The sequence below is a fragment of the Micromys minutus genome (genome assembly GCF_963924665.1).
Source record: "Micromys minutus genome assembly, chromosome: 15".
NCBI classification, from domain to species: domain Eukaryota; kingdom Metazoa; phylum Chordata; class Mammalia; order Rodentia; family Muridae; genus Micromys; species Micromys minutus.
The window spans coordinates 33,039,268-33,067,090 of NC_137984.1; the positions used below are offsets into that span (position 1 = coordinate 33,039,268).

Below are 27,823 nucleotides of genomic sequence, written 5' to 3' on the forward strand. Positions count from 1 at the left end.
TTTGTTTGTTTGCTTGCTTGCTTTTAAATGGTTGGTAGGTGCAAGGTTGGCAACCTAAATTTTATCCCTGTGTCTCACATGGAGGTGGATGAAGACGGCCAGCCAGTCTCCTCCCCCCAATAGTAATATATAAATAAGCAAATTGTTGTGTTTAAAGACTTAGCTATGCTCAGAGTTTTCTTACTAACATTCAGATAAGATACTGTTATACAATGTCTTGCACTGTGGCACAGAGTTAACACTGAATGCTTAGTAGACATGAGACCTGGGTTCATTCCCCTATACCAAATAGATAAGTAAAACGTAATACATGCGACTCTCCCTTGCCAAGACCAAACCCAGCCCTTGGGTGCTTTCTCTGTAAATGGCTTTCTGTCCCTTAACCCTGGTGCTTAAAACCCACACTAAAGTTTCTGAATAAGCTCTAACTGTGTATCAGTCTGCCAACTGAGCTGCCTTTCCAGTCCCTTGAGTGTTCTTTGTTTTTGCTGGTTTGGTTTTGTATTGTCTGTAATGTTCATGAACTAAAAAGTAAAAGTTTACTGGGCTCATTATCATAGATCAGCAAAGACTGTTATTAGTAATGTTGTAATGCCAATGCTTTTCAAATGGCAGGCCTTGACCCCTGTATGCCACCAACTGTTTTGTTAGCAGATCTCAGATGTTTGTTTGTTTTATTAGAAAAGATACAATGAAACAAAACGGAATAAATATTAGGAAAGTATTTACAAGCCAAGAGCTATGTGTGTTGGGCAGTTTCACCTACTGTTATATGTATGCGCTAGATCACCTTGAAAAATATACTCTGACTCCTGGTTTAGACTCTCAAAGGCTTGAAAACAGTCATGCTTACTTATCTGTGGCTTTGAAATTGCTCCCAGACCTTTCCAGAGGACAAGAACATTTCATGGCAATCAGAAGTTAAATTGAAGGGACTCCATTTATTGCTGACGTAAAAGGTCCACAAAATGAAGCAAACATTATTGAAAGCTTTAAGGTACAAAATCCACTAAGTACCCAAGGAATGCCGACCATCTTGACATCTCTACAATGAAAGAAAAGAGCTAGTGCTGGCCTAAAGTGTCTGGAAAAAAAAATATATTTGACTTACTCTCCAGTTTGTTCTATTTATAGAAACCCATTACATCTGCTGAAGGCCAGTGAATTAAATTAAAAACTTGGTCCATGTCATAGAGCAGACCTCAGGTTTCCTCTGCACTTAAGGCAGATAGATATGTAACTAATACATGGTCCCTGTGATTTGTAAGATTTATAATTTATAAGTGCTTTACTGGAGGACAGAGTTGCTAATCCTCATGAGCAGTTATGCCTCCCAGAAGTCTACTGTCTTCTGTTTCTCAACAAAGACTCTGCTGGCCTGTTCTTACATTTTCACCCTGTTTATTTTATAGTTTTCAGGTTCTTAGGAGAGCTTGGTTGATAAGTTTCTAGATTGGGCAGTATGCATATACTTGCTGGTGATAGCATGGACCCAATGTTTTCCTATCCATCTGTAGCTCTACCAAGTTGATACAATATACCAATGCTCACACATACAGTAATATAGTAATGTCCAAAATGAATTGAAAAAGTGGTTTCTTATCATAGTAATTACAGAGTGCATGTGTGTGTGTGTAGGCCCATATGCCATGGTGGGCATGTGCATTTGGAGGCTTGGCAGCAAGCGCCTTTATCCACTGATCCATCTCCCATACGAAAGTGTTTGAAAGTTCAGAGTCAGTGGGCTTTGCCAAGCCAAACCAAGCAAAGCAATGACACTTGCTGGTGGTATTTATCACTTCAGAATTCTACAATTAGTGGTTGATAACAAGAGTCCACGTTCCTTGTTTTCCTCGCTGTGTTTTGGGATTTCCAAAGTTAATTGAATATTTGACCTTTTTTCACTGCCTTCCTTTTTAAGTAAAATAATAAATAAATAAGTAAATAAATAAATATGAAGGTTGCTTCTTCTTGGAAAGACTGCAGGGCCTCCTTTCGGGCTATGTGAGTGTGCCTTGCTCCAGAATATAGTAGAGCACAGTCTGTTTCTGTTGGAGGCCTTCGTTACTATATGATGAATCCCATGTTTAATCACTAGTCATGTACAAGCTAAAAAAATCAGACACTCTCTATATCTCACACATGACTATCATACAATACAAGTATGGAATTCTTGTACAGACAGCTGAACTTCAACATTTTTGTGACTTTTCACTATTAAATATTATCACTTAAAGACACATACTTAGAAGCCAGGCATAGTGGTATTCAACATAACCTGTTAGCTGAGAGGCCAAAGCAGGAGTATTACGGAATCCTAAGGCTTTGGAACCAGAGCCCATTTGGAATGAAGAATACTCACCCAGCTCCCAGGGCTCTGTTCCTCATATGGATATTTTTGCATTAATGAAAACAGAAACAAAACAATAACCTTCACAGTATTTTTTACCAGAAAACAGGTACCTTTGTAGTCATTGGTGTTTTGTGGGGTTTGCCGTCATTTAAGGGCTGAGCACCAAACCTGGAGCTTTGCTTCAACCAGTGCCTTTGCATAAAGGATCAAGAAGCCAAAATTCATACTTGTTCTCCAGAGACGCCATTACCAAGGGCACACTTTTCCCTAAGAAAATAATTACTAGAAGAGAAAAAAAAATGTTTCAATTTCACAACCTCCATGAAATCTGTTTATAAAGCAAGAACAGAAAAGAAAGATGTAATGTCATGTGACTTTCAGAAAACCAATTGGGGTGGAATAACAGTCCTGCTTATATGCGGTCATCACTGAGTTCTCTCCCCATTCTCCTACAGAAGCTGCTTATATGCGGTCATCACTGAGTTCTCTCCCCATTCTCCTACAGAAGCTGCTTTTCTGGATTATATTAAAAAAATTAAGCTAATCCTCATTAAAAAATAAGAGTATAAGTTTTAAAAAGAGTATCTTACAAATGGTATGATTTTATTTTATTTTATTTATTTTTTTTTTTTTTGAGACTAGCTATCACTAAATAGCTCAGGCTAGTCATGAACTCCCAATTCTCCTGCCTCAGCCCCCAGTGTGCTGGAGTTACAGGCTAAACTACACTTGCTGAAGTAATTCTACTATGGATAAGTGCTTAACTCCATTCAATGTTTCCCATATGTGTCCCACTCCCAGGGGTTCATGGCAGTAGACTGTCACGCTGGCTGCATTTGTCTGTTTGTTGTGACAAGGTCTCATTTAAGACAGGTCAGCTTGAACCAGACCATCCTGCCTCCACCTCCCAAGTGTTGAAATCACAGGTGTGCATCAGGGCTACTTCCAAACTCATCCTTTTTTCGGAGAGTACTCACAAAGGAAAAGCAAGCAAGCAAAAACAAGCACACTAGTTAAAGCAGGTGAGTTGTTTCACTAAATCTAAAAATAAAATAATAAAAAAAAAAAAAAAAAAAAAAATCAAGACAGAAGAATGCCCGAGCAACTCAAGCGGAGCAGCCATCTTCACTCTGTCTCTGCCCAGCTGCATGTCCCTGTGTGAGCAACCCCTCCTCATAATGTCACTGGGTGTGAACTTAAAGCAAAACATTTTCAACAGATTCACATGCAGATTAGATGGACTCTACCCAATTTCTCTTTTTATAATCAACCAGAGCTGGACTTATGCCATGCTTTGTAATTTTAGAATAATTTTCTTTGATGCACCTTTCATAGCATCACAAAATACAACCTTTAGAAATGTTTAAGAAAACCAATTTCCTATCCTCTTATTAATTCGTGAAGGCATTAGTCGGTAAAACTTTCTTAAGTTATTTTTATGTTTTTATTTTTGGCTTTAAATTCTTTTTATATAGGAGTTAGGGGTGGGTGCAAATAAATTTGCCTGAGTTTCTAAGTCATTTTACTTGCTATCTTAAATACTTTACACAAATTTAAAGTCTGGAACATTTGTAGTTACCTTTATAGACATTATCAAAGATGATTAATGTCCAAAACAAGAAATATTTGGTAAAATTGAACCTACTTTTTCTTTTTGTTTTGTTTTGCAGGTAACCTTTGAAAGTAGGGCCAGCAAGATGGCTCAGTAGATGAAGGTGCTTGCAGCCAAGTCTGTGTTTGATATCCTGACCTTACATGATGTAAGGAGAATCAACTCCTTATAGTTGTCTCTGATTACCACACACTCACCATGACACAAGGATAGTCTCATTACACATACCATACACACATACATACACACACACACATAACTTGTACACATACATATACACATATCACATACCACACCCATATATACATCACTTGCACACATATACATACACACATATCACATACCATAAACACACACATTAAACACATAGCAAACCACAGTACACAAACACACACCATATACATACACATGTACATACCCTTATCACACATACCATACACATACATATGCACACATACCACACTACACCACACAAACACAATAATAACAAATGAAAGATAAAAATTACAGCACTTATAAAAATTAGTAATATAACAAAAAGAAAAGCTAAATAAAGAAATTGAAGAAATTGTTAGAAGAGAATGCAAAGCACTGTTTTAAGGTAGAAAAAAGAAACATTAACTAGCAGCCTAAAGAATAAAACAACCAGACAGTAAGCCTGGTAAGAATGAAAGAATATCTGGGTGTGGCGGGCAGAACTGGGTTCCCTGGTGGAGAAAGAAGGGTTGGGAGTTCAAAATCAGCCTAGACATGCAATAAGAAAGAGAAAAAAAAAAGAGTAAATAAATATGAAAAATACCAGAACACAGAGAAAGTAAGAGGCCGTCACGGAAATAGCTCAGTTCACAATGAATGAACTACATAAAATATCGATGTATCAAGATTCCCAATGGGGCACTGCAGGGATAGCAATGGTGAGTAGGGGGAACATCAGGCACCATGGGAAGTAGTCCCGAGGAAGGCACCAAGGAAGGAAGGGGACCAAGCCTCCAGAACACGTGCACTGATTATCCAGAGACATGAGAGATGGCAACATCACAAGTTAGTCAGTCCTGTCTGGCTGAGTGAAAAATGGCTAGGGATGGACATTTCAAGTGTTTGCAAAATACTCAGAGAATCCACTGCTTCTCTTGTTGGTAGAATTTTTTTTTTATATAAAAATAAAAGCTGAAAAGGAGAGATGCAGTTTTTCCAGAAGAGTCTGCTGTGTACTCTATAAAGTATGTAGACTGAGATGTACTCTCCAAGACCGAGGATCTTGGGGGCTGAGTTGTAGAACAAATTCAATTTCCACTCCCAAGGCTTGGCTTGGTTTCTGTTTTTAGAGTCCTTATTACAGACTCACACCATTCTCTCCCTCCCCACCCCCCCCAGTGTGTGTGTGTGTGTGTGTGTGTGTGTGTGTGTGTGTGTGTGTGTAGGTCAGAGGTCAACACTACATGATGTTAGTAAGATACTGCTCTCCTTATTTTTTGAGACGGTCTCTCGCTGAGCCCTGTGCTCTCTGATTAGGCTAGGTTGGCTAGCCCACAGTCCCAGGGATCCTCTCGTATCTGACTCACCAATGCTGGGTAACAGGCTTGGACTACCGTACTACAGTTGTTCTGACCCAGGGCTTCCTGCCTACTAGGTAAGCACAGTCATTAGCTAAGTAACACCCCCAAGATCAGTTTTGCACCTCACTAACTTCCTCTTCATTCCTTCTTAAGTAGCACCTCCTATCTAACTCTTATTCATGTTCCCCCCCTAATTAACTGTAATTACACTAAGATGTTGTCATGTCATAGTTAAGAGCATGAACTTTAGAATTGAAAGATTTAGTTGAATACTGATTTGACTCTTTATTTGCTGTATACCTTTGTTGAGTTGCAAAATATAGCATAACAATGTCTATGTTAAAGAGGTAATGAGAGGGTTCAATGAAACCATATAGATGGCTGCTGTGTTCGCTCAGTCAGCCTTTAATTACGACTAAGCTCTGCAAACCTTTTGCTGTTACAGTCATATTAAGCATGAGACTCATTTAGCTGAAATCATTATTAGTATTTTCTGCTGTTTGAAACTGAGTTCTGAATTATTATTGGATCATAAAGTTAATTCGCTGGATCATTCTGAATATTTTAAAACCTAAATATTTTAAAGACAACAAGGAGTAAACTCAAGTGCTTTGCACTCATAAGGGACTGATTCAAGTGTTCAGTAAATGTTGGCCTATGTGCTATTTGGACATAGTAATGGTTCTCTCCTTTTAAATAAGCAAAGTTATAGAAAGATATATTTTAAATATTATAAATAACTATAAACATTACTTAGTCTTTTCTTTCTTTCCTCCTCTCTCTTTCTTTTTCTTTTTTTTTTTTTTTTTTTTAGGTTAACACAGGATCTCAGGTAGCTCTGGAACTCACAGAGATCTGCCTTCCTCTGCCTCTCAAATGCTGGTTAAAGGTGCATACACCACTGTGCCTCGTCTCATAATAATAAATGTATTGGGTCCATCTGATGCTGCTCGTATCCTATAGCTAAAATGGATTCTTCACGACATGGTTGCCCCAGATGAGCAGATGCTCACCTACTCAAATGATGCCGTATGAACCTTCTCCCCAATTTAACTGGTCAATAAAAGGCTAGAGCCTGTGACTGGGCAGAGGTGAGCATAAGGTGGGACTGGAGGTTTGAGAAACAGTAAGTCCCAAGGAGCTTTATAGCTGGTGAATAAGCTGCGTGCCTTTTCTTTTGGCCGTGCAGTTCTGGTTCATGGTAGTTTCCTCCTCTTCCTCTCCCTGCTGGGTGGTCTTTACCCCAAAGCACAGTTCAGCCTAGTCATGAGAAAACCATTAAATAAAACCGAGTTGAAGGTCATTGTCCAACACTGGTAAAGCTGTCTCAGTCATGAAAACCACAGGAAGAAATGGAGGTTACATCCTATCAGTTGGGAGTTGGAGGGAGCGGGTTGCAGGTTTGAGGCTACACTGGGCTACAAAGAAAGTTTAGGTAGCCTGAACTATATGGTGTAATCTCCTTTCAAAAAGGAACACATAAGAACCCCTACATGCATGCACAAAATATGAGCAAAACTGTCCTAGGTCAGAGGAGACAATGACACATGACCAAATATAATTTGATATCCATGGCTGGATCCTAGAATGGGAAAGAAAGAGAAGGAGGGAGGAGAGATGGTAGAAGGGAGGGAAGGAGGAAGGAAAAGTGTCTGGGGGTTTGACTAGAGACACTTTAGTAAAGTCTAGAATTGAATTTCATTATATTTCTTGCTTTGACAACTGTGCCACAGTAATCAATCTGTTGACATTAGGTTAAATTAGAAGGACAAACACAGGAATCCTAAATACTACTCAGCTTCTCTATTAAAATTTAAAGTTATTCTAAAATAAAGTATTATTTACTAAGGATATTATTTAAACTATTATTTGATAAATAACAAACAGAATTCAAGAACTCTAGAAAAGGTAATCCAAAATATTCCATGTAAATGCTAAAATACACTCGGCAATGTTAGTATAAGTAACGTTCTAAAAGGTTGACCACAGCTTCCAGATTGGAACGATGGTAAGATCCTCTGTTTTCAAAGCCAAACTTGTTGGTACACATCTGTAAGCCCAGGGCTTAGGACGTAGGGATGGCCAAATCAGAAATTCAAGGTCAGCTTCAGCTATGTAGTGAATCTGAGACCAGCCTGAATAATATAAGATCCTGTCCAAGCACAATCAAACAAGTCTGAGGCAGGAGCTCAGTTGGTAGAGTTACCTTACCTAGCATAGAAGAACTCTCTGTTCTTCCCTAATGCCATAAAAATTGGGAGTGGGGGCTAGAGAGATGGCTCCTTGGTTAAAAGCAGTTGCTGCCCCTAAGGCTTGCTGTTCTTGCAGAAGACCCAAGTTCAATTTCCAACATTCAAATGAGGTGGCGCATAGCTTCCTGTAACTCCAGTTCCAGGGGAATCTAGCTTCGGAGGGTTCCTGTAAGCACATAACATACATTCAGGCACACACAAACACACATAATAAATAGATCTCTAATAACAAGCTAACCTGGTTTGTTGGTGTTTGATGGCCTTAGGCACTAGGAAGGTAGAAAGGATCAGGAGTTCAAAGTCATCTTTAGCTACAAGGAGAGTTCAAGGCCAGTCTGGGATGCTGGAAACCTTTTTGGTAAACAGCAAGAAAGAAGGGAGGGAGGGAGGGAGGGAGGAAAGGAGGGAGGGAAGAAAGGAGAGATGGAAGGAAAGAACAAATAAGTAAATGAATAAGGTTGGCATCCCCTATGCACAGTGCATTGTGTGCCCTGGTTGTGATCTAAGGGCTTTGTAGAAGTCAGATAATGAACCGGTGGATAAACAGATGGGGACTGTAAAGGTTCACTGGCTAAAGCTATGTTTCATGGACTCTCACTAACGGTAGATTCTGTGGTCTTTACACTTTGACTGGCAGATTGTCCCTCTGATTCCTCTTCTGCACTATGTTCTTGTTTGTAAGAGGTTCCCCACTAGGTTTTAGGGTCACCAAAGTTTTTAGGGTTTTGCAGAGATATTAGTAAGGCTCCAACAAGAACAACCACACCCTCTTCCTGTCCCATGCTGGATTGTGACTTGTCACCTCAAGGACTAAAACAGTTTGTTTGTAAAACTATAAAATCTTTGAACAGAGTGTATCTTGGTCTAATACTGGAGTCTGAGCTACCTTGAGATGCTCGTTTGTATAATCTAACTGTCACTGCTTACCTCAAAGCGGTGACGTGCCCTGAGCACTGCTGTTGAGCTCTGTGCCACATCCCAGTGCCTGCTCAGATGTGGCTCTAGTCCTTTACTCTGAACAGGGGCATATCATTGGATTCTGGTAATAAGCTTGCTTATTTTGTAAGTATAATATCTTTTCTTTACTCATTACCAATATCACACATGTGAATACTGCATTTTGACTTATGCACCCCTGGGACAAGCTTTTTTCATTTTTTTCTCTGTCAGGGTTAGGCTGTTTGCTCCTTGCCTCTCTCCCTTACTGTCAGTCTCTCTCTCTTTCTCTCTCTCCCTCTCTCCCTCCCTCCCTCCCTCCCTCCCTCCCTCCCTCTCTCTCATTTTCCCATGCTTCCTCCTTTATTGTGACTATAAGACCATTCTTACCAAGAAAACTCCTCATAAACATACTGAGTACATTTACTTGCAAGTTGCATTAATGGTTTAAATAGCAAGAACAATTCAAATACATCTTCAGAGATGTTCAGCAAAAGTATTCATTTGTGTATCAATACAGCTTTTTATAATTTTCATCAACAAGAAAAGAAGTAAGTAGAGTTGGAGCGATGTTCTCATGTGTTTTCTCCGTTGAAGGTTTAGGTGATCCTTTTTAATATGATTATTGGTCATTATTGTGGACCTTTTGTCTGTTACTTAGGCCCTTCCTCCAATTTTCTGAGATTTTTTTTTTTTTTTTTTTTTTTTGGTGTATTATGATTTAGAAGAGATCTTTGTTCCCAAGATCAAGTACTAAAATCAAAGCTATCGTTGAGCAGAGCACAACTTGGTCTATCAGAAGTGTGAGCTATCTGGAGATGGCCACTGGTACAATGTCACTGTTTATATAAGCCATTAAGATCACTGGCTGCTCTTCCACTGCACATGGCTTCAGTTCCCAGCATCCACATGTTGGCTCACAACCATTCCAACCTCAAGAGACCCTACACCCTCTTTCAGCCTCTGCAGATATTACACATGCATGTGGTGCACAAGCATACACTCAGGCAAAATACCCACATACATAAAAATAATATAATAAAAACAAGGATTAAAGAAACAGCCATTTGGGCGAACAAGATGACTCAATGGTTGCTGTTGAACTGGGCTCACTTCTGGGACCTACACAAAGGTACAAGAAAAGAATAAACTTCACAAAGTCGTCTTCTTACCTCTGCACATATGCCATGGCATGCACACCCACCAAACATCATGTGTAGGCACATAGCAGTAATGGCACATTTTATCTAAGGAACCAACCATTTTTCCTTCATATGGCTTATTTTTATTGCCACGCCATGTTTTGGTTATGCTCATGGAAAGTTTTCTCCTGGTTAAGTTTAAAATATTTAGTTCGGTATCCAGTCTTGAACAGGAGCTTCTGGGTGCTAAGCTATGGTGGACATGATTTGGGAGGGTAAAATCAACCCCAGACAGTGGTGACGTTGCAGGAATCTTTCTGGAATAAGCATGGTGACCCCAATGAGAGTGGAAGCGAGGAGATGCCACTGGTGGGTGGAAGTCAGGACAGGTCCTGAAAGGCTTTCCCCCACGGTCTAATTTATATTCCCATTCTGTATTCTAAAGCCCCAAGGTGGGGAGGGCAAGCAAGCAAGAATTTACAGAAGCTCAGAGGGCAGACAGCAGGTTGCCAAGGGCAACAGCCCATTGTCTCCTCTCTTTCTCCAGGTCATTCCGTTCCAGGTAGCAAGTCAGGCTTGGCAAATGAGGCAGTAGAAACAGTGTTTTAAGTAACTAAAGAGATCAATAAGTAAGGATCCAATAATCGGTATTTTGTACCTTATTCTACGTCAATAAGATTGTGTGTTAACATGTACAAGGCTCTGGGCTTGATCCCAAGAATTATTAAGAGAAATGATTGCGCTGTATGCCCCCTTTATCTATGGCTTCCATGTGGTTTCAATCAACATCAGTTAAAAAATAACTGGAATCATCAGAAATTTTCTTGTCAATGTTCTCTAAGCAAGATACTGGAACAACTCCTCATTTGCATAGCATTTATATGGTATCAGTTACTGCACGTTCTGTAGAGATGATTTACTTTTGATGGCTCGGCACTGTAACAGCTCCCCAGACCTGAGGAGGCCCCAAGACCTGAGTACGATTGACCCCATGATGCAAATACCACTCAGGCAAATAAACTCAGCGAGTAGTAGAAACCCCCCCCCGCCCCCCCACCAAAATGAAAGCAAAGACCTAATTCATCGAAGTCCATGGTTTTGACATGGTCTCTAAATGTGTTAATTTTGCCTTCTGGCTTCCGTAGTTTCCAGGGTAGTCACCAACTGGCTAATAAAGATTTTTTTTTTTTTTTTTATTGGCTCAAACCTGTGTCTGAGTAATTTTCTCTGATGGATACCTGACAACAGTTGCCAAGCCCGATGACCTAAGTTTGATCCCCTCACATGGTGGATGAGGAGAATTGACCCCTACCAATGTCCTATATGCTACACCTGTCCCACCCAACTAAAATAAATGTGATAAAATGTATACATATAAAGGACATATATAGATTACATATAAGTACCTCCTGTTTTGTGAGGTACTGGGATTCCTGCAGTGCCCTTGAGTACACTGGACTCGGTCCTCTCAGGAGCTCTACAGGCCTGTGTCTATTTGTACAATATCCATGATTATTTTTATGCTTAAATATTTGTCCCTGCTAGAAGATATTGTTTTTTATTTTATCTTATTTTTAAAATTTGAGACAGGGTCTCACTGTGTAGCCCTAACTGTCCTGGAACTTGCTGTATAGACTAGGCTAGCTACAGACTCAGAGATCACTTTGCCTCTGTGAGGTTAACACTGTGAACAGGTCATGCCTGGTTCTGGAATAGATTTTGATGGAAACAGTAAAGGAAGGCCGTGCATTTGTTAAGCCAATTCTACCTTCTGTGTTAGATAACCAGGCCTTTGCAGACTGACGCTAATAATAGTCACACACTGTCCAGACCAGAGGAATGACAGGTGTCCTGGTAAGTGGGCACACCGAGCTCCCGACACTCAGCACTCACGGGTCACCAACTCAGAAGCTCACCAAATCACAAGGTGGACAGTGTTTATACAGTTAGTTTTCACTCCCATTCTGCAGGTCAGGGCGTTGAGCCAGCTGAAGTGCCCATTTTAAACCATGCCTCTCACAGCCATTGATTAGCTTTTAGCAAAATTAGGCACAACTTGTTCTAGGAGATTTTTTTTTTTAACTCAAAAGTTATTTTAGACATCTCAGTTTTTGATTTCTTGAGGAAAAAAGAGTGTAGTCTCAATTAGACAAGTTTAATTTATTTTCAAGTGTGCCATTTTTTGGCTGATTTAAAACTAAGGGAGTGTGAAGTATATTCTTTTACTTTTGCGGAACTGAAGATTGCAATTTCTGTATCCTCTGTAACACTTCAAAGTAACATTTCATTAAGACAACTTAAAAGTAAAAATACCGTCACAAAGTTGGTCAAAATCTAGTGTTGTGTTTATTGAGTGCTGTGTGTAGGCATCAAAGGGAAATGATCTGGGTATGGTAGTGCATAGTAACTTCGGGCTGAGCCAGGAACACCGCAAGCCGGAAGCCAGACTGGGCTATACAGTAAAGGAACCCTGTCTCTAAAAGGGAGGTTTTGTGCTGGGTTGAGGACTTCACTGTGTCTCTACCCTGGTGGGGGGGAGAAGTACTTGACTTGGATCAAGCAGTTTCAGTGGGGAATCTCAGTTTGTGGCCAACAGACTGTTTCTGTAGTAATTTGGTGAAGAACATGGCTGCTTTTTGCGCTTGTCCAAAGAGTCTGCCTGAGTTTAAGATGAAGAGATTTAGATTCATTGCTTTGAAAAAGGAAGTCTCAAAACAGCCTGGTGGAAATTCTGTTGTGTGGTTACTAAAGCTCACCCTTATGAAGAGCATTTTAAATAAGGAGCAAGTTGAGAAAGGAAAGATACAAAATATATGGTTTAAGTATTAAAGGGACACCAGGAAGTGAAATGGAGCTAAATCCTGCTTTCAAGAATTTCAAATTGAATTAAAGAAGTAAGGACCTTGGGGCAAAACCCCACCCAGCCAAATTAGCTCCAGGCAACTTAGTACAAACGTTTAATCCCAGGACTCAAAGAAATCTAGGTGTGGTGGTACACACCTTTAATCCCAGAAGATTGATATACAGCTCTCTAAATCCAAGGTCAATCTACAGAGAAAGATCCAGGACAGCCAAGCTTACGTAGTGAAGGAGTTAGAAAAGAGGAATCTTGTGATAATGTAATAGAACAAGGGGGCATGCTCCAGCCTCTGTAAGCAGCAGAACTTGGCAGCTTCAGTCATGTGGCTCTGGCGTCCTATTCAAGAGAAGAAGGAGACCACTGAGACTATTGATGCTGGTCAGCTGGAGCTGAGAAATTAGTGAAGATTAAGAAGAGACCAGCATCACTGAGGTGAAATCTTCTGGGAAGTGTTTTCTGACAGAGGGCAGAACTGGAGAAGTGAAGCCAGCCCTTGGAGAGGTCCAGAAGACCGTGTGTGGATCCCAGACATTGAAACGAGAAGCTGTAACATTGAAATTGCCTTGGAGACCCAAAGATGTTAAAGATGCCAGAGTGACGGGATACCTACCAAGGAAAGCTGTTAACAGGGAGTGGAACCAGCCCAGGAGAAAGAAGTTTGTTGCCGTCAACAAAGATGACAAGGAGTTGAAGATCTGAAGACCACTTTGACATCAGGCATGGAGATGGCAGAACTTAGAGTTTGCCCAGCTGGTTGCCTAACTTAATTCAAGGATTACAGTTAAGTGATTGGATAGATCTCAGAAGAGACTTTGAACTTTGGATTTTTAACACTGTTGATACTGCTACAGACTATGGGGACTTTGGCAGTTGGACTAAATGTACTTTTTATTATGCTATGTTTAGATATGGCCCCCATAGACTCATTTGTTTGAACAAGCCTATGGGGACCAGGGAGTGGAATGTGATGGTTTACATATGCTTGGCCCAGGGAGTGGTACTATTAGAAGGTGTGGCCTTCTTGGAGGAAGTGTGTCATTCTGGGGGGTGGGCTTAGAGACACTCCTCCTAGCTGCCTGAGGGTGTTCAGTCTGTTCCTGGCTTCCTTTTGATGAAAATGTAGAGTTCTGAGCTCCTCCTGCACCATCTGCCTGGATGCTGCCATGCCTTGATGATAATGGACTGCACCTCTGAACCTGTAAGCCAGCCTCAATTAAATGTTATTCATAAGACTTGCCTTGGTCATGGTGTCTATTCATAACAATAAAACCCTAACTAAGACACAAAGACTGCAGATAGTCTAAAGTTGGGTTGTGTTATCACCAGCACCACCACCATACTCATCCTCTTCAGTATCATATAATCATTAGTTATCATTATCACCAACACTATCATCATCACCACCATCTTTGTGTATGGAACCCAGAGCTGACATCTGGTGTCTTCTTCAAATGTCTCCCACTTATTTATTACTCTGTGTGTGTATGATATATGGTAGAGGGTCATTAGTGCCACAGCATACATGGGGTGGGGGGACAGAGGACACATTTCAGGGGTCAGTCCTTCCACTGAGGTTTCAGGGGACCAAACTCTGGTCTTCAGGCTTTGGCAGCAAGTGCTTCCACTGAGCCATCCTGCAGCCCCACTTTAGTTTTTGAGACATGGTCTCACACTGAACCTGGAGTTTATTGGTTGGGCTATACCGACTGAGCAACAAACCCAAGGGGGTCCTTTTGCGTCTGACTCCCCAGTACTGCAACTACAGATATTCACAACCATGCTTAGCTTTCACACCAGTGCTGGGATCTGAACTCATGTCCTCATGTTTGCATGGCAAGAACTCTGCCAATGGAACATAGTCTTCAGTCCCCCTTTATTGACTCTAGAATTGGGAACTATTACTTCATTCTATAAACTACAGTGAATGCTGTCTTTGATGAGCCGAGCAAATGAGCTGGCCTTACAGACAGAGAGCAGAAGCAAAGCACAAAAAGATCAGTCATTTCTGTCACTTCCCTCCTGTGATGGGTACAGAGGGATTAAAATAAAACCAGCCAACTAAACAAATGACAAATGGGTGACAGATTGTTCTAGGCTCCCTTCAATAATGATTAAAGGTCACAACTGAGACAGAAATCCTCCTTCCAGGCTCTGGAGTACTGGAGAATATGGCCTCTTGGCTTCTGAATGAGTCAGTCAACAACTTAGCTTTGGTTTAAGGACATGGAATCTTGTGGGTGATTCCAATTTGATTGTCAGCTTGTCTGCGTGGCCTAGTGGTCCAAAGCAGTGGTGCTGCCTACAGTGTTTACTTAAATAAAATCTCACTGTCATCCAGTTTAATGTACAATTAAAAAGATAGGGCTAATTAATAGGAAGTGTGGCCTTGTTAGAGGAAGTGTCACCGTGAAGGCAAAGGCAGGGCAATCCAGTCTCTTCCTGGTTGCCTCTAAGAGTAAAACCCTCAGCTCTTTTTCCAGCACCATGTCTGCCTGGATGCTCCCATGCTTCCCACCATGACAAAAAATGTATTAATCCTCTGAAACAGTAAGCCAGCCCAAATTAAATGTTTTCATTTATAAGAGTTGCCATGGTCATGGTGTCTCTTCATAGCAATGAAACCCTAAATAAGATGGACTTCATCTACATAGCTGTCTTAGTTACTTTTTTTTTATTGCCATGGTAAGACATCATGAACAAGGCAACCTATAAAGGATTTTACTGGATTCGGAGCATGAATCTATGGCCATCGTAGTGGGCAGCATGGTAATAGACAGGCATGGTGCTGGAGCAGTAGCTGAGAGTTTATATCTTAAGACACACCATGAGCTGGTGTTGGGTAGGGAGAGAACTAACTGCAATGGCATATGTGATGCTCTGACTGAGAACGGTTCCCAAAGTTCATATATTTGGATGCTTATTGTAAAGTTGGTGAAACTGAGAAGGATTAGGAGGCGTGGCCATGTTGGAGATATGTCACTGGGGTAGGATTTGAGTTTCAAAGCCCACAAAATCCCAAGGTAGTGCTCTTGAGCTCCTCTGTCTCCCTCCCTCCCTGCCTCCCTCCCTCCTTACTCCCCCCTCTCTCTCTTTCTCTCTTTCTCTCCCACACAAGTGCTCAACTACTGCTCTGTTGCCATAGCTGTCTGTCTGTTGCTGTGCTTCCTGCCATGGTGGCCATGGACTCTACTTTCAGAGGCTTACCATGAACTTGTCAATCTATGTAGCCTATCTTTATGGAAGGTGTCACACGTAGTCAATCTATAGAACCTATATTTATGTACTTTACAAAAAGTTTAGATGTAGTCATATCTTAAACTTTATTGGACACATGGGATTGAGCTAATGACCACCCAGAACGTTTTCATGAAACTGTGCTGTGCTTCAATGTGCCTAAAATAAACTATTTAGGGTCAGATTCCCAATGTTTGAACCAATATCAGCTACTGAGTCACACTGAAGCAAACTACCTTCTTGCTTCCCAGAGATTTTTATTCTGATGGCCATGGTGATCTCAGAGGCCCATCACCAACACTCTACTACCCTCTGGAACTTAGAACTCCAAATTCAATGCTTTCCTTTCTAAGTCATGGTGTCTCTTCACAGGAATAGAAAATCAACTAAGACAGCATGGGCTTTTGAAAGCTCAATGCCCACCCCCAGTGACACATCTCCAACACATCCCAGTGGCAACAGCTCCTAATCCTTCACAAATAGTTCTACAGACTTAGGACCAAGTATTCAAACATATGTACCTATATTGGCCATTCTCATCCAACCACCTCCCATTCCCTGGCCTCCATAAGACCACGGTTATATCATAATACAAAGTGCATTTAGTCCAACTTCTAAAGTCCTCAAAGGTCCTTCACAGTGTCAACACTGTTTAAAAGCCCAAAGTCTAAAGTCTCTTCTGAGATTCAAGGCAACTCTTAATTGCCCTAAGTTAATTCCTGAAAAATCAAAAAGCCACTTACCTATTTCCAACATGCAAGGCATAGAATTTATAATACCATTCCAAAAGGGAAGAAAGTGAGCACTATGAGAAAATAATGGACTAAAGCAACACCAAAACTCATCAGAGCAAACACCAAATTCTGAAGCTCTGTGTCCAGTGTGAAAGGGCTTAGCTGCCTTGTGGGTTTTACTAATGCAATTACTTCTCTCTTGGACTCTTTCTGCCCACTGTGTTCCATCCTTCTTGGCAGATGTCTCATGGCCCTGGCATCTCCAATATCTTGGGGTCTCCCATATAATATAGTCTTCAATTTCACAGCTTCATGAACTGACTTCTCAGAACTTCCACAGAAGTACTCTCCTGCCTCATGCCTGGCCTCATTCATAACCTTAGAGCAAATGGTTCTCAACTTTCCTAATGCTGTGACGGTTTAATACAGTTCCTCATGTTGTGGTGACCCCAAAACACAGGATTTTTTTCATTGGTACTTCATAACTGTAGTTTTGCTACTATTATAAATTGTAATGTAAACATGTGTATTTTTCAATGGTCTTAGGTGATTCCTGTGAGAGGGTTGTTGGACTCCCAATGGAGTCGAGAACTACAAGTTGAGAACCATTGCCTTAGACAACAACCCTCTTATTCATGACTCCAAAGCCTGACCACATCAACAACACTGCCAGACCTGACTGCTGCTGTGGGGTGCAGCCTGGCTTCCTCCTTGATCACATTTGTATATGCTTTTCCTCGTGTTAGGGACTGACATTTTCAGGCCTTTTCTATTCACACATTGGAAGCAATTTGGGTAGGGGTTGGTCTGGTGCTGCTTGCATTTAAATGTTAAATTCTGAACCCTGTAGACTTGTATTTTTCAAAACCTAGTTTAATAAGGGAACTTAAATGTTTTGGCCTCCCTTATAAGCCACCACTCACCAGGAGTAGTAGAAAAGAAAAGTTAATAGGATAAAAGAGGATGCAGACCTGTTTAGAAATAGTTCTTTGGAGCAATCCCAATGTTGTCAGAATAGCAACAGTTCAGTTCACAGGAATGTGCAACAGTTGTTCTAGTCAGAAGAAATGGAGAGGCGCTACAATCAGCCCAAGTCCCTAAAAGTGGCAAGAAACTGGGACACCACCAGAAGTTATTCGTCCGTATCTCTGTATGAAGTCACACCAAATGATGACCATTGAAGAAGGCAAGGTAAAACAATGCTACAATATCATCACTGATGACCAGTGTTAGCCAAAAGTGGCAAGGTAAACCAATACCATACAGAGTGGTCCACTGTCTGTTGGGTTATATTTATACTGTTTCCAAACATCATATGTGCTCTCAAGCATCTGCTCTAGCAAAACATCACATGACCCTTTTCAAGGCAGTTTCCAGAAAAACATCATGTGTCTGTTCTCAGCAAGATGTCCTCCCATGAATCAGCAAAAACACCCTTTCATAAGATGGTTTCCAGAAAAACATCACATGACACAACTGAGTCTCCAAAGAAACCAGGAATTTCCTAAGATCTGGTTGCTCCAAGCTGAACAGATCCTCACATATACCGGCCTTCATTGTGTAAACCTTGCTCCCCAGTTTAAAAATATTGGTTAAATAAAACAAACTGGCAACAGCCAATTACTGGGGGGAAATAGAGGGAGGTGGAATTTGAGTTACTAAGCTAAGGTTGCAGGTAGGGACCACAAGGAGAGAAGGGGAAGGAGGGAGAGACAGAGAGATAGAAACAGGAGAGAGAGGGAGAGAGAGAGAGAGAGAGAGAGAGAGAGAGAGAGAGAGAGAGAGAGAGAGAAAGGAGGGGAGGGGAGGGGAGGGGAGGGGAGGGGAAGAGAGGAGAGGAGAGGAGAAGAGAGAAGAGAGGGAAGGGAAGGAGAAAGGGAGGAAGGGAGGAGAGAAAGAGACAGAGTGAGTTGAGAAGACAGAGAAGAGGAGGTCTCCATGAATCGTGGTGGACCAGCAGGACATGCCAGAGTGAAATGCCTCCTGGCACATCAGACTGCCGGATGAGAAGTCACAGAGAATTTTAAACAGTAAGTACTTGGGGAGCACAGTTGGGGGAGTAGCCACACTAGTGTTAGAGATTTAGATTAAGGGTAATCCCCCAGTAATTGTGCAGAACCTAATTTTTAAAAATATCATAGTTTGAGCTTTATTCATTTAAAGTGAGACAGTTAAGCTTAATCTTTAATATTTTACATAATATTATTATGTAAATAATAGGTAGGTAGGTCTTGCCTGGGACTTCCCTTTTTTCTTTTTCTTTTTCTTCTTCTTCTTTTTTTTAATCAGGTCTCTCTTTATCTCTTTCAGCACAAGCTTTGGTCCCAGCATTCAATTGCCTGGTGCTTTGTACATTCTGCATTTCTTTTTGCTCTGCTTGCTCTTTTTCATGTATACTCGGATAAGAGTGATTGCTACTAACCGTGTGTCAGAGTCAGAATTATAGGCTGTACAAAAATTTTCAATTTTACTTCAGGTAGATTTTTATGATCTAGGCAAAGCACAACTACATCCTTTGCCAAAGTATCACAAGAATGGTCCCAGTAGCTTATATTGTCTCCCTCTGAAACTCTTTGACCTGGGCCTCCATAGTGTCCGTTGCTTTCATCAATAGTGTCTTCCAAGATCCTTCTAGGATGGCCTGTTAAATCTTACAGCGTTCAACCATTTTCTTAGTCCAAACTCCCAAAGTCCTCCACATTCTCCCCTGAAACACCACAATCAGGCCTATCCGAGCAATAGCCTACTCCCTGGTACCAACTTTTATCTTAGTTACTTTACTATAGCTGTGATAAGACACCATGGCCAAGACAACTCACAGAAGAGTTTCTGTGGTGGTGACAGTTTCAGAGGGTGAATCTGACTGTTGCAGCTGGGAGCATGGCAGCAGGCAGGCAGCAGGCAGGCAGGCAGGCAGTCAGGCAGGCAGCAGGCAGGCAGGCAGGCAGGCAGGCAGGCAGGCAGGCAGGCAGGCAGCAGGTAGGCAGGCAGCAGGCAGCAGGCAGCAGGCAGGCAGGGCACTGGAATAGTAGCTTAGAACCTCATCTTGAGACACAACCATGAGGCAGAGAGAGCTAACTGGGGATGGTGGGGGCCTTTGAAACCTTAAAGCTTGAGCCCAATGGCACAGCTCCTCCAACAAGACCGTGCCTCTTAATCCTTTCCAAACAGTTCCTCCAACTGGGAACCAAGTATTCAAATATATGACTCTGGAGGAGGTGGGAGAGTTTCTCATTCAAACCACAATAGCTATGAGAAAGTAATCACCCTACTGGGTACAGACTTTCTCTGCAGTTCCTTTTAGGTCATCCATCTTCTTCCCTATAACCCTTCCACATTACTCTATCTCCTTCTAAATCCTACACATTGGGATCATTTGAGATGCTATTGAAACAGATGATTCCATAATAAATAACAGTAATTATTACTATTATTTATTATTAAAATACAATTGTTTCAAATGTTTTATGTCATGTGTCATTGCAAATGCGATTATGGGAGCTGCAATTACCAGTGTGACTGTTGAAAGCAGAAAATGAAGGGTTTACATCTTCTGTCTCTTAGTACTGTGAACTTACAAGGGTCACTAGATGCTAAATAAGCTCAGTTATTAAATGAAAACCACTTTACCTAAAAGGAGTAGTGAAATGTTAGCTGGAGTCTAAATTAAAATACTTTCTATATACAAGTGCTGAAGACCCACTCATATTTTTCAGAGTGTAAACCATCCAGAATCCTTTGGGTTAGGTCAAGTAGAACTTTATGCAGCTCTGTCCCAAACAAACAAACAAGCAACATCCAAAACAAGAAAGGGGGAGTCAGAGAGAAAGAAATGGGAAACCAACGTCAGAGGAGACACTGCCTTTAGGTAGCCAAGCATAGAGCCACTTTGGAAGCATCTGACAATTTCTCCCGTGGTTAAACATTTGAGTTCTCACAATAGGACTCAGCAAGTGGCTTTCTAGGTATACAGTAAAGAGATGAACTTCAAAAATGTAAGCATGAATTCTCGTGGCAGTGCTGTGACCAGTGCACCTTGCATCCTGAGGTCTTTGTAGAGGCAGTGAAAGAAGAAAACTATAATGGACAGATCCAGAAACACACATACAGTCACCCAGGCCAGGCTGGGTTTTGCCATCTCTGTGACCTAGAACCTCAACATGTTTATTACTAGGTACAGCACAGTGAGAGGGGCTAGCTAACTTCAGTAGGAGTTTGTGGAGTTTCTCCAGGAGGAGGAAGCCAAAGTCTATTGTCTTTTCACGAACTTCTCAGCAATGAAAACTTTGCCACTCCTCTTGAGCCTGGTCCATATAGGTAAGCCTTGCCAAATTGTACCATGGGTCTGAGGCCCCGGAGTCCTTGGCATAATATGTCAACAGTATACATCTGTTTACGTGGACCTGTGCCCACATGTGAATCTGGCAGTCTTGGAGACCAGAAGAAGGTGTTGGAGATCCTGGAAGTAGAGTTGTATAGGGTTATGAGCTGCTATTCTGCTGGGAATCAAACACCAGTTTTTTGCAAGAACTTGCGCTCTAAACCACTGAGCCATCTCCCCTGTCCCAGCCCTTTGGTTTGAGACAGGATCTACGAATCTTCTAGCTGTCGTGGTACTCGATATGTATGTAGACCAGGCTGGCCTTGAGTTCAGAGATCCTTTTACTTTTGTCTGCTGAGAACTTGAATTGAAGGTGTTCACCACTACTTTGGGCACCTACCCCAGCAGCATTAAAAGAGAATTTGACTCAGCTAACAGTGGAGTTCTTTTTGCTTTGAGACAGGGTCTCATGTAGCTCAGACTGTCTCAGAGCTTGTAATGTAGCTGCAGATAGCCTTGGATTCCTGATCCTGTTGTATTTTCCACAAAATCACAAGCATGGGCCTTCAAACAAGTAATAAATAAAGGGCTAAAGAAGATAGTGATGTGTGCAGCTCAGTGGCCGAGTATATATGGTTACATACAGACCTTGTTTTAATCCTCTGCACCCGACCCTCAAACATACTAGAAGAAAAAAAACCATTAACAATATAGTAACAATATAATGCGGTATGCTTATGCAGTGTAATACAAAAAGGGATACTTAGTCATACCCGCTATAACATGAACCTTGACACAATTTTCTAAACGAAAGAAGCCAATCACAGAAGTCTTTATATCAGATTCCACTCATGTGAGACTGAGCTAGGCAAATCTATACATAGAAAACAGATGGGCAGTTTCCTAGAATCTTGGGAATTCAAGTAAATTGGGTAACAGCAGCAAGCACAAGTGTTTTTTATTTTTGTTGTTGTTTGTAATAAAAATGTTTTATATGTCAATATATATATATATAGATAGATAGATCATGGTGATAACTGCTTAACTGTACATTTAAAAATGAGCATAATCTTGTGTAAAGAAAATGTACTTTATAAAAACTGAGGTGCTGGGGTGGGGCTCATGCCAGTAAAGCCAGTACTCTGGAGGTTTTCAAGAGACTGGTAAATAAATTGAAGCCAGCTTGGGCTCTTAGAGTAACAGGTAACTGTGAGGGAAGGCAGGGAAACAAGACAGTTAGCCCAACTGGCACCTGGAGGTGGGAGGCAGGGTGGTGAATTTGAGGCTAGCTGGGTTAAACAGTGAGCTCCAAATAAAGCAAAGAAAAATGTGTCACATTTCTTTGAAAACAAGTGAATTTTAAGTACTATTTCCAAAACCCTAGCTTTCGGCAGTTGGCATTAACTTATCAAAATAAACTGTGTTGAGTGCCAGGATGCTTTTAGAGCTGGGGTAGTTTTTGGTCAAGTCACACAACACAATCCAATAGGTTCTTGAATCCTATTTGCAAAACTTCTCAAGTGGTACACATGGGGTTGTGGGGAATATACTTTTCTAATGTTAAAAGTAATCCCAGCACTCAGACAGCCAGAGGCAGAATCAGCTCTGTGGGTTCAAGGCCAACGTGGGCTAGAGAACTGTGTCTCAAACGAAATCCCCCAATTATTAGCTTAGGTTTCCCGGGCCTTTAATAACGTATTAGGGTAACCGTGCTTGGTCGGTGGCAGGTGGTGAGCTGCCTTCGCGCGGGGCGAGGCCCGTGAGCGGCGTGAGGACAGGGGCAAACACGGAGCCTCATCGTTCCCCAGGTTCGTCCTGGGAAAGGCTCCTCACCGGGAGGGCCTGAGGCTCCATGAAGAGAGACTTCGGAGAGCTTCGGCCGGCCATGCGCTCTAGAAGAGCCTGAGCGCCCGCCAGGCCGCGGCTCCTGACGGGAAGATCCTGTAGGGAGCGTCGCCGGGCGCGCGGATCCTGGGGCGAGTGTGGCGCGCCGGGCGGGTCCGCCTCCCTCATTGTGCGCGAGGCGGGCCGCGCGGGCGTGGGCGTGGGCGTGGGCGGACCGGCCCGCCGCAGGGTAGCCGCCCCAAGGACCCGCGCAGAGCGGCGCCGCTAGCGGAGAGCCCGGGAGCGGGCCGGGAGCGTCCCGCCCTCCCGCCCGCCCCTCCCCCGCGGCGCTCGCCCCTCCCCCCTCCTCCCCTCGCGTTGGAAAGTTTCTAGAATCTCTTCCCAGCAGCCTTTGCGGTTCCAACATGGCGGAGCTGACGGTGGAGGTTCGCGGCTCCAACGGGGCTTTCTACAAGGTACGGGCCGCGGGGCGGCCAGGGATGGGAGCTGGGCATTGGGAGCGGGGTCAAGGGGCGCCGGGAACCCCGGGGTCTGAGGAGCGGTGGCAGGTGGCGGCGGGGGGCAGCCGGTCCGTGCTTCTGGCGTCTGCCCTCGGCGCGGTTTAACGGTCTCGGGGCCCGGGCTCCGTTATGTTTGGAAAGAAGGCGGCGGGTGCTGGCTTGCCTTCTGCCCCGGAGCGTCCTGGGTCGAGGCCTCCGGGACGCGGGCGGGCGGGCGGGCGGGCTGGAAGCGGCGGGCTGGAGGTGCGGGCGCGCCGGCGAGGCCTGGCGGGGTGGGGGGCGCGCAGCTCACTGCGACCCCGGGGCGGCCGGGCCCGCCAGGCTCCTCTCCGCCCCGCCCGCGGCGTAGTGGCGGACTCCAGGGCCTCCCCGGGGTTGTGCTGCCCCGGGGCCCTGTAAACCCATGGCGCCCGCGTGGAAACCCGGTCAGGCGGCGGGCCGGGGTGCCTGCGGCCTGGGGAGCGGGCGGTCCCTTCGCCCCTCGGCCTGGGAGAAAAGCGCATTCTGAAGGAAGGGTTCAAAGGTGAACCGAGGCCAGGCGGCAGGTGGGAGGGACGCGTTTCTTCACAGCCCCTGGGGAGGTGGATTTTTTTGTTTTTTTTTTTTTAAAGCCCTCTTCCACGAGGTTCTTTTTGTTTCCTTTGAGAAGAGGCCATGCATTGCTGTGGATTCTGGCCTCGGAGACAGAAAGAGGATTCTAGAGTGGAGGAATTTGTAAGGCGCTTCTATTGGAAAAGGGGGAGGGGGGCACCAAGCAGAACACGAAGGCCGAACAGTTTTTCCTTAGTAACGGCCCCTTCTCCTTATTTCTTTTTTCTCCCAAAGTATTCGAGTATCTTAACAAATCAATACAAAACCTCCTCAGCTGTTGTCTGTCAGTCATTCTCCAAGCCAACATCTCAAATGTTTGAGAGTCTTGGCTATTTTTATGAGGGCAGTCTTCTAGTACATGAGTATTGTATGTACTTAAAATGGTTTCTCACGGGTTTTCATTTCTACGTCTCCTTTGTTCCAGAAGATTTTGTTTGCTATTAACGATTTTTAGTTTTTCAATGTTTTGGTTTTTCTCTTTTTAGCTTGCTAATTAGCTGTATGGATTTGATTTGTCACGTGGTAATATAGGCAGTAGCTCATTGACAAAGAATGATTAGCATATTTTTTAAATTTTGTTTTGTATGTTTTGGTGGTAAAATTTCTGGTGGTCAACTAAATAGTAAGAGTGGCTGCTGAAGCCTTTAGTGTGACCTATTAGTGTGTAACTGGCTTTATTGGTGTTTCAGGTTTAAAACATGTCAGACAAATGATCCAAGCAATATTTAAGTAGATACTTATTACCTATTGGTCGCCTTCTCTGCAAGGTTACAGATATGTTTAGCGGTGCCACAGGAATGGACTTACTTTTTCCTGCCTGGATAAAGTTCGTTAGTATGCATCATCTCCCTACCCTATGGAAAAGTTTCAGTTCTCACTTTTTCAGTACACTCCTTAGGTAATACAGATTAAGCAGTTTTTCCTTGCACATTGAAAAGTGATTGTTTCAGAAAACAAGTTATTCATCATGTAGATAGTTTACTGTGTTATGTCAGTCTGTAGAACAGTAGAATCAGTTTGACTTCCTGTAAAGTTGGCTTGCAATCTTTTGGTGTCTTTCTTTTTTAAAAAGTTATTTCACAACCAAGTATTTCCATGTTGGAACTTTGTAGTATTAGCAATTGATTTTGGTTGTATTGAAAATTAAGCCTAGAACTTTGTACGGAGTATAGTAGGCTTTTCCTTTTGGGGAGGGGTTGGGGGGATAAAGCTCAGCTCTGATGCCTCTTTTTCCCTAGTCTCAGTAAGTTGTCTGGGCTGGTCCTGAATTCACCCTGTAGTTTATGCTGGCCTTGATCTTGCATTTCTCTTTTTTAGCCTCCTGAGTAGCTACAGTTACAGGTCTGAACCACCAGACCCCAGTTTATTGGCCCCTTTTCATACACTACAAATCTGGTTATACTTAGACTGGATCCCACCCATTTTACTGACAAAGGCTGGGAAGGACATTATCCACATATTTGTGCATTTTGAATGTTTGAAAGTTTTTCTTCTATAATTGATTGTAGTGTACTTTGTACAAGATGTAGTCTTCAGGACCTTGGAACATCAAAATGGTAAAAGGGAAACTTTATTACTAGAAATTCTAGGTGGCATACTTCATTATCTAGTCAGTGGACTTTAAATCGAGTTTGAAATACCATTAGTGTAGTGAAATCATCCACATAGGTTGTGCTGGTCCTTTCCCCTGCTTCCCCTAAAGTAGATCTATTAAGGAAAAATGAGGAAGAACTCCTGAGGTTGGAAAGATCTCCCAAGGGGAGGAATGCCCTTATTCTTTTGAATTTGAACCTTGTTGGAGCCTTCCCTATACATGCTTGACAAGAGATCTATTATTGACCTATACCCTTAACCTCATTTGAGACACTCTCCAATGAGACATGGCTTTGAACTTGCCATCCTTTTGCTTCAGTCTCCCTTAATAGCTGAGATTACAAGCATGTATCAACACAGGTGACTGAAAAAATTTTTACAACCAGTTTATTATTTTCTGTTTTATAAATTTTTAAAGTGAGGTTAATTTGTATACTGCAGTAAGCTTTTGTTTCCTTTTTTCTAAATAAACATTATAACTTTTGATAAATGCTGACAGTTGTGTGCAATCACAACCACTATGATGGATAGAATAGTTTTACTATCTTTAAAATTTCTCTTGTTGACCCTTTAGGTCAGGAGATAATCAACCTGTGACTCAGCTTTCATGGGGGTGAGATAACCCCTTCACAGGGGGTGCATGGCAGATACTTATATTACAATTCACAACAGTAGCAGAATTACTGTTATGAGGTAGCAGCACCATAATTTTATAGTTGAGGGTCACCACAACACTGTATTAAAGGGTCACAGCATAGGAAGGCTAAGAACCACTGCTCGTAGTGGGTATCCTGTCTTCATAGTTCTGCTATACTTAGAGAATTAAGCAAAATAATGTTAGAATTTTGAGCCTGGCTTCTGTTTAGCATAGAGAAATTTGATTTTTTTCTAATTTAGAAGATAATAGTGAAAACATTTGAGAAATGATCACTAGTTTTAGAGTCAAGATGGCTTTATTTTGCTGTACTTTTCTCTGGTAATTTTTGGTGTATGGATGATTCTGAAATTCTGATTTTACCAACTTGTACGCCTTTTACTTCCCCGGAAATACAGGGACTACACACATGGGCTATGTAAATGTCATTTAAGAGTTGGAGAGGTATCCTTGTGCTTTGATCTTTGTAACCAGTACATTGCCTTGAGGCACTGCTCTTAAACATTGATTAAACAGACTAAAAAAATAATCCATGCATACATAATAGCATGATAAACATGCTAAACATGCTCTTGTTGTTAACTGTATTTATAAGAGATGTCTCTTTTGAAGCCCTTTGAATCTAGGGATGGGAAAGAGTGATAATTTGGTTAAAAAAAAATACCTGCTCCTGTACCTTCCTACCTAAAGCAGAGTGTCTTTTTTTTAGAAAACTTAAGAGAGGTAGAACTATTATACTCTTAGCTAGAAGACTAGAAAGAGGTAAGAATGTATATTGTATATAAATCATCCGAACAATGGGATAGTTTGCTAGGATACTTAGTTGTGCATCTGTCTCCACTATCCCATTTTCAATTAAGAGCCTTAGTTTCATTTTAAAATGCCTTAAAAAATTAAAGGAGAAAGGGTTTTTTATTTTATTAGGCTCACAATTCAAGGTTATGGTCATCTTTGAGGGAAGTCAAGGCAGCAGGAATTTGATGCATCTCATCATATTCCATCTAGTCAGGAACACAGAGCAGTGCATTAATGCATACATGCTTGTGCTCAGCCTATCGTTCTCATAAGCAGTCTGTCTTATTCCTGGCCAGGAAATGTTGTTACCCACATTATGTGAGTCTTCCAGCTACTCAAAATAACCCCTCACAGAGATAACCATAGACCATACTAATCTAGACAGTGTTTCCCTGAAACTTTTCCCAGGGGATTTCTAGAATGTCTGAAGTTGATAATTAAAACCAATCATCACATAGTCCATTATCTTGCCTCCCTCCCAGTTGTGCCCATTTTTTATCATTAACAAGCATTTTAACTGATGAGTATGACACCAAACCAAACTTGGTGTCATACACATCAGTTTTTGACACCAAAACTGGTTTGAAGGGAGCTTTTGGGTTCATGTGATCCTCTTGTCTCAGTCTCTGGTGGAGTTCAGTGAAGTCTGAAAGTGTAAGCCTCAGATGTCATGCCCAACTCTGACATGACATTTTGTAATGTTGCATTGTGTAGTTTTCAGCTAAAGTTTTTTGGTAGTGGAACCCATGTTTTTAATGCTGTATGTCTGACCTTTATACTTCTGTGCTAAATACAGTTTTAAATAGGAGTAATCACTCAGTTTCTGGTTGCTATGGAGGGATTT

The 27,823-nt window shown here is 42.1% G+C and overlaps 1 protein-coding gene across 4 annotated transcripts in view; it reads left to right on the forward strand.

Annotated features, from left to right (window-relative positions):
* The first annotated feature begins 23,201 nt into the window (after nucleotides 1–23,201).
* FXR1 (FMR1 autosomal homolog 1) overlaps nucleotides 23,202–27,823 on the forward strand; it is a 50,401-nt gene continuing 45,779 nt past the window's right edge. For all 4 annotated transcript variants that reach the window (XM_080929491.1, XM_080929492.1, XM_080929493.1 and 1 more), the window contains exon 1: nucleotides 23,202–23,300. In XM_080929491.1, coding sequence (XP_080785617.1) covers nucleotides 23,250–23,300 — 51 coding nt within the window. In that variant the 5' untranslated portion in view covers nucleotides 23,202–23,249. The remainder of the gene's footprint in view (nucleotides 23,301–27,823) is intronic.